The sequence below is a fragment of the Squalius cephalus genome, assembly GCF_949319135.1.
Source record: "Squalius cephalus genome assembly, chromosome: 2".
NCBI lineage: Eukaryota > Metazoa > Chordata > Actinopteri > Cypriniformes > Leuciscidae > Squalius > Squalius cephalus.
The window spans coordinates 352,767-358,817 of record NC_137123.1 but is presented as its reverse complement, the minus strand read 5'-3'; the positions used below and the strand labels follow the sequence as shown (position 1 = coordinate 358,817).

The following is a 6,051-nucleotide window of genomic DNA, read 5'->3' as shown; positions in this document are numbered from 1 at the left end:
TGCTTACTGAAATGTTTTTTTTTTTCAAGAAGGGCATTTGATACAGTTTCAAATGTGAAGTGAGAACTTTGATCAAAGAAATTAGGGATTGAAACCCTATGAATAGCCTATGAATAGCCAGTCGTTAGTAGCTATAATGCAGACAAAAGAAATGCATATTTAGAGCCATAACCAGGCCGGAGAGGAGTGAATGTGTGCAGGGGGAGACTGAGACTGAATGGGGCTCATTTGCACCACAAAACAATAGAGACAAACGACTGAATGGATGCTTAGATGATGACTAAACATCAGTAGCATTTTAGAGTCTAATCAAAATAAAGTCACATGACATGATCTTGAAAAACATTTAACTAAATACAGAGTTTTAGACTTATTATCTTCAGATTTTACATATAACATGGTCACACATGTGGCTTTAGCTGTAGTGCATTTCTAGATTGATATAGTACCAACTTCTTATTTTCATGAAGATATTTCATAAAAATACATTTCTAATAACTTTACAAAACTTGCTATTATATAAAAGCTATTTATATATATATACATCATTATGACAAGTGTCATAAGTGTCAGTTTTCAAATGAGATCATACTTGTGCTTTTAGTACCAAGGGTTCAATGACTGTATCTGTTTCAGTTTGGGTATGTCATTTCAGGGGATTTTTCAAAAGTGGGGTTGCAGCTTAACAGGTTAAATACTGTGTTTGTGGATATCTGCTCAAATGTAGATATGTATAATATGGTAACAAAAATGTTTCATAGTTTGGAGCGGCTCGATTGCTTCAGTAAATGTTCTCTGCACGCGCTGTGCGATTGAAAAGCAAAACGCACCAAACATTAGGCTTCATGTGTTTACTCCAATCTCATTTCATAACGTCATAACGAATGGAAACATTTGAAGTCACATATGATAATCAATATATTTTTCTCTAGTGTAGTGTTACTGAAGTGTTCCTTTTTAACGATCGATAGGCCGCCTGCTGTAGGCTATTGTGATTATTATTTTATGCAGCCCTACACGAATATGCCTACAAGACAAACCTGGTGTTCATTTTTATATATATCTATAAAAATACAAAGTGCCCAGTCTCTTTGACCCGCTTTACGTCACTGTGCTCCTTCCATCCACCAGTGAGGCAGAGGAACCAGAGGATCATCGAAGGGCTAGAACGGTACTTCAGAGAGCCTGTCATTGACAGAAAGAGTGGAAATCCTAATGATTGGTGGAAACACAACACCAATCATATGGACACCATTTTTTTTTTTTATAAATAAGCCTATAGCCTATGTTACATGATCATATATTCTGACACATAAACAGCATAGAAACCATAAAATAATTAGACCAACATTTACTTGCATCAAGCAACTCTGTTGGTATTTTTATAATTTGTGTTAATATTTGTACATTTAATAATTGTTACATTTATTTTTTTGCCACACTTTAATATGTGAATTATATTATCAGAAAACTGAATATTTAGCGTCGTCAGGCTTTTATTTGTGCTTACTGGATAAAACAACAGCGCTGCTCATAAACATGGCTGCTGTAAATCTGACCTGCCACAAGATGGCGCTGTTTTCGACACTCTTGATGCTTTGAATCTTTTCCCGAAACATTCAGGGGAAAGCCTCAGTGCTTCATGAGGCTTCATTTGCCCATCCCTAACTCCACGTCCTTCTACAAATGAAATAAATCACATTAGAAAATAACTATACATAAATTAAATTGGATTGGAATCCACTGCTGCTTCAATGTATATGTAATGAGTGATTACAATCAAGGTATTAATCAATATTTTTCCTTCTAAATATCACGAGTTGAATGACTTCTCTAAGCTTGTGAGATTTTACTTTGTTATAGAAGTTACCAGTGTGATCACTGAAATGTTCTTTTCATGCATTCTCTAATGTCTGTGTTTGATATGAATGCAGTGCTTGCTCATTTAGCCCGGCTTCCAGAAATGAAATATGGAAAGATGTTTTGTTTGAGAAAGGTTTTCAACATGTGTTAATACATACATCTGTTTTACTAGGGTACTCTGACAACTATGGTCGCAGGGGTCAATGAAGTCTATAGCTTATAAGGGACCATTTCTCAGTTAAAGCCTTACTTTCCAGTTAGACTAAAGTGTAGCTCTACTTGAGAGCAAGAACGCATTATCTTGATGTTTTGAGACAACTCTCCAGTTTATAGTTAGAGCCTGGCCAAATCCAACCTTGGAAAAGCTGTGTGTCAGTGTGTGTGTTAGTCTTCTTGGTTACAGGTTAAGGAACCACTGGCATTATTGGACTGAGTTGTTGTCCGGGACACGATGGCGCCCAGCAACCCAAATCTGTGACCTGGAAGGTCACGTTTGCCATTATAATTCCTAAACAGTCTCACGTGCCCACACTCATTCTTAGGCACATATCTCAATGCCTATTCTGCTGCATGCAAAGTTATAACTGACTGCATTTTATGCAGGAATAACAGACCCAAAGTAGGAGAGTCTGGGAGCGACTGATTAGATAAAGTATGTCTCTCTGTTTTAAAGCAACAAAAGTTAATTGAAGGACTTCATACGCTGTTATGCGAAGTAGAAGCTATTTTGAACAGTTGCCCATTAACCACAGTCTTCAATGATCATCTAGACCAGGAGCTCACCCCAAACCCCATTCTACTTTTGAAATCACTCCTGGGTTATTCAATAAATCTGATCTGTACGTAAGATGACACTGGAGGCAGGTGCAGTCCCTTGCCGACATTTTTGGATGCGTTGGATCCATGAATACTTGCTCATAATGCAGAAGAAAGGCAAAATGGGACAAAAGAAGAAGGAACTTTGCAGTTAGTGATTTAGATTACACTGCCCCACGTGGCTCTTGGATCTTAGGACGAATTGCAGAAGTCATTCATGATCATAATGGATTAATAGAATCATCAAAGTTAAGACTCAAACTAGTGTCCTAGAGAGACCTGTAACTAAGATATGTTTACTATTGTAGAATACAGAGTGATACCTTCATCCTAACAATACCTTCATCCCTCCAATATCAATAACATACTTTTGACATAATTGTGACATAACGAGCCGAGGTGGAGTGACAGGATCAGCGGCTGGAAGCAGAGCTGGGGATGCACTTGCTTGGGCGAAGCTGGCTACCGTAAGACCAGAGGCTTGTCCACAAGGGGAGGACTGGCTGAATCTTGATGATGCTGGAGAGGGAGGCTGGGCGGGATCAATGAAGACAACCCAGACTCTGTTCAGGGTGATGAAACAGGCTCTAAGCTGGGAAGGAGCAGCGGTGAAGAAGGCACAGAAGATTCAAGGCTGGGCAGGACCAGAATGTTGTTGTTAACACAGAAGATACTGGTTAGAGTTGGAGTAGGGTGGGGGTGGGGACAACTAGCTCTGTTTCCCAATCCATAAGCCCTTCCTCCTCAGTTTCCAGCTCCACCAAATCCCCCACTGGTACGCATGTAGCCGGCTCACATACCTGGTCAGACTTTCTTTGGGGTTTAGTCTCGGTCAGGATGGCCTCCCTCCATGTCCCGTCTGTTATGTCTGGTAAGTCACGGGGTTGGTGAGAGTTCAATCGAATAAAATCCAATCTCGGCCCAAACCAATAAAATCATATTTAAGGTCCACAGGGTGTCCACAGAAACAAAGATGATTAGATAAACACAGGTGTTACAAACGAGTGAACTGATGAGTAACCAAAGTGACAAACTAGAACGTAATGTAACCTAGGATACAAACAAGTGGTGGGAAACTGAGAACAAATTAGACAGGTGACTGAAGATAAATGAAACCGAAACTAACTGAACATAACCGTGACAGCGGGAGCCCACAAGTCATTTCTTTCTCCTGTTACCTGTACACATATCAGTATCTTCACTTCCACATCCGCACTCAGCAATTCAAAACTTGTCCTGTAAAGTAGAGGATTGCAGACCTCTACCTTCTTTCTCCTTTTTAGCGCATTTAGTGCTACAGTTTGAATTGATTTGTATTTTTATTTTAAATATTTATTTACATCAGTTTATTTTGATGATTGTAATATTCAAGATTAATAAACAAACCATGATCAACTTAATGTTCTTGGATTTTAATGGGTATAACAAAGGAATCAACAAAGAAGTGTCTAAAACGTAGGTGTCTTTAATAGGAACCTGTTGAAGCTTATAAAAGTCACTAAAATCACATTTTAATCATAATTTATTTGTTCTCTGATTGATTATTCATTGCTCTTCTTTTAAAAATATTAATATTCCAAATAACAAGATGAGGGCCAGTTATTACAACAAAAGTTGAAGATCATTAAACTAAACATACTAAACACCCAATGAGCCTCAAGAAAACATTATCATACAACAGAGCATACATCGTTAACAATGAAAGAATCTTCAGCTCCTTCCAAACAAACATCTTTATTTTCAGCACAACAAAAGTAAATTATCAAAAGTAAGTGTTTGGAAGTTCAGGTCTGGGATTCGTCTCTCTCACTCCATTCTCACTGACTCCTCCGTTTCTTTAGCATTGAGAAGAAAGTGTGTTTTCAACTGCAGTTTATCCTCTTCGAAAAAATCTTTAGGACGCATTCGCTTATAAAACCCGCACTAAACACAAACACACATACAGATTGGCTTGAGACTTTGAGAGGTGAATGATGACATCAGGTGTGAGGTGATATGATTGGTTCTTACCTTCAGCAGCAGGATCAATATGATAATGAGCAGGATGAGCCCGCCCCCTGCACCAGTGCACACGATCAGCATTAGACTGGGTGGAACGACAAACTCCGCCTTCACTGCGATCTGAGAGGAACAGAGAGAAACTCAGAACAGTGTCTGTATCTGTAATACTGTAAGAGTGCCGTCAGTCATGGACTCCTGCAGGTCTGTGGTGTGAGTTCAGGCCGACACTGACGATCACGCGCTGATCAGCACAAGCACAACATCAGTTAAGGCAAAGGTACAGATTTCTGTCACTCATCACCTTCAGGCCGGTCGACGTCTGGTTGTAGCGGCTTCTGTTGTAGTGGAGCTCGGCGCTGATGTCCAAGGCAGAATCCTCTCTGAACTCGTAGAAGGAGTGTTTCTACAGCAGAAGAGACAGAGTCTGATTTCAGAGTTAGTCCATCTTAAACTGGTGTTTGTCTGTGTTCGTCACTCACGCTCTCGTATTCCTTCACGTTCTGGAGAGCTGCGTCTGCCGTCAGGATGAAGTGAACTACTGAAGCTTTCTGCAGATCAAACTGACCACACTCGAACTTCCCGCAGTGACCGTCCTGAAACATCGACACAACACTGAGAACTGAAACACTGACACCAATGAACCAGAGAATCAACTGAACTAAACAGAGATGAATCCAGCAGACAGAAGATGCATTTACTGTGACTGCTTGAGATCGGATCTTAAAGGGATCGTTCACCCAGAAATGATCATTCTGTCATTCTTTATTCAGCCTCATGTTGTTCGAAACCTTTCTTTCTTTCTTCAGTGGAACATAGAAGATATTTTAAGAAATGTGTTTTTGGGCTGCACTGTTGTTTAACCCCCTGGGGTCGACAATCGCGCCAGCGCGATAGGCTCGCTTTTTTCAGTTCAGTTCAAAAGAAATTAATTTTGCTCTGTGGACTTTGATATTACAAGCAAGTTTCATACATCAATCGATTCTGTTAAATGTGTATTATTTTTGTGTATACTCACAATAAAAACAAAGTGTTGTGCTTTTTGCCAAATAAAGAAAAATAAACGTGATGCGAGTTCTGCCTTCTCTGTGTCAGTGTAGTCCATTCTGAAACACGTCCGAAAATGAACTGTAACTCAGCGAATACTCAGTCAAACAGGCATACAGACACACAGGCATGAAGCTTGAATTCTCTTCTTTTAAATGAGGTAATTTATATAAAAAACAAATATTCTCATCTTGTGAAATCTGTATTAAAAGAGAGCAATTCCAGTCGAGCTCATTAGAGCTAATTCAAATGTAATGTGACTCCGCCCACGGAGAGCGCGTGCTATTCAAACGCAAATTACTGAGGCAATCCAAGCAAACCTGTGAA

General features: G+C 39.5%; 1 protein-coding gene across 1 annotated transcript in view; it reads right to left on the bottom strand.

Moving 5' to 3' along the window:
- Positions 1–4,086: 4,086 nt before the first annotated feature.
- The window catches only part of LOC307154398 (integrin alpha-M-like), a 40,356-nt gene continuing 38,391 nt past the window's right edge, over positions 4,087–6,051 (bottom strand). The window contains exons 9-12 of the mRNA XM_079864315.1: positions 5,160–5,273; positions 4,982–5,083; positions 4,690–4,800; positions 4,087–4,602 (exon numbers count right to left, since the gene is read on the bottom strand). Coding sequence (XP_079720441.1) covers positions 4,486–4,602; positions 4,690–4,800; positions 4,982–5,083; positions 5,160–5,273 — 444 coding nt within the window. The 3' untranslated portion in view covers positions 4,087–4,485. The remainder of the gene's footprint in view (positions 4,603–4,689; positions 4,801–4,981; positions 5,084–5,159; positions 5,274–6,051) is intronic.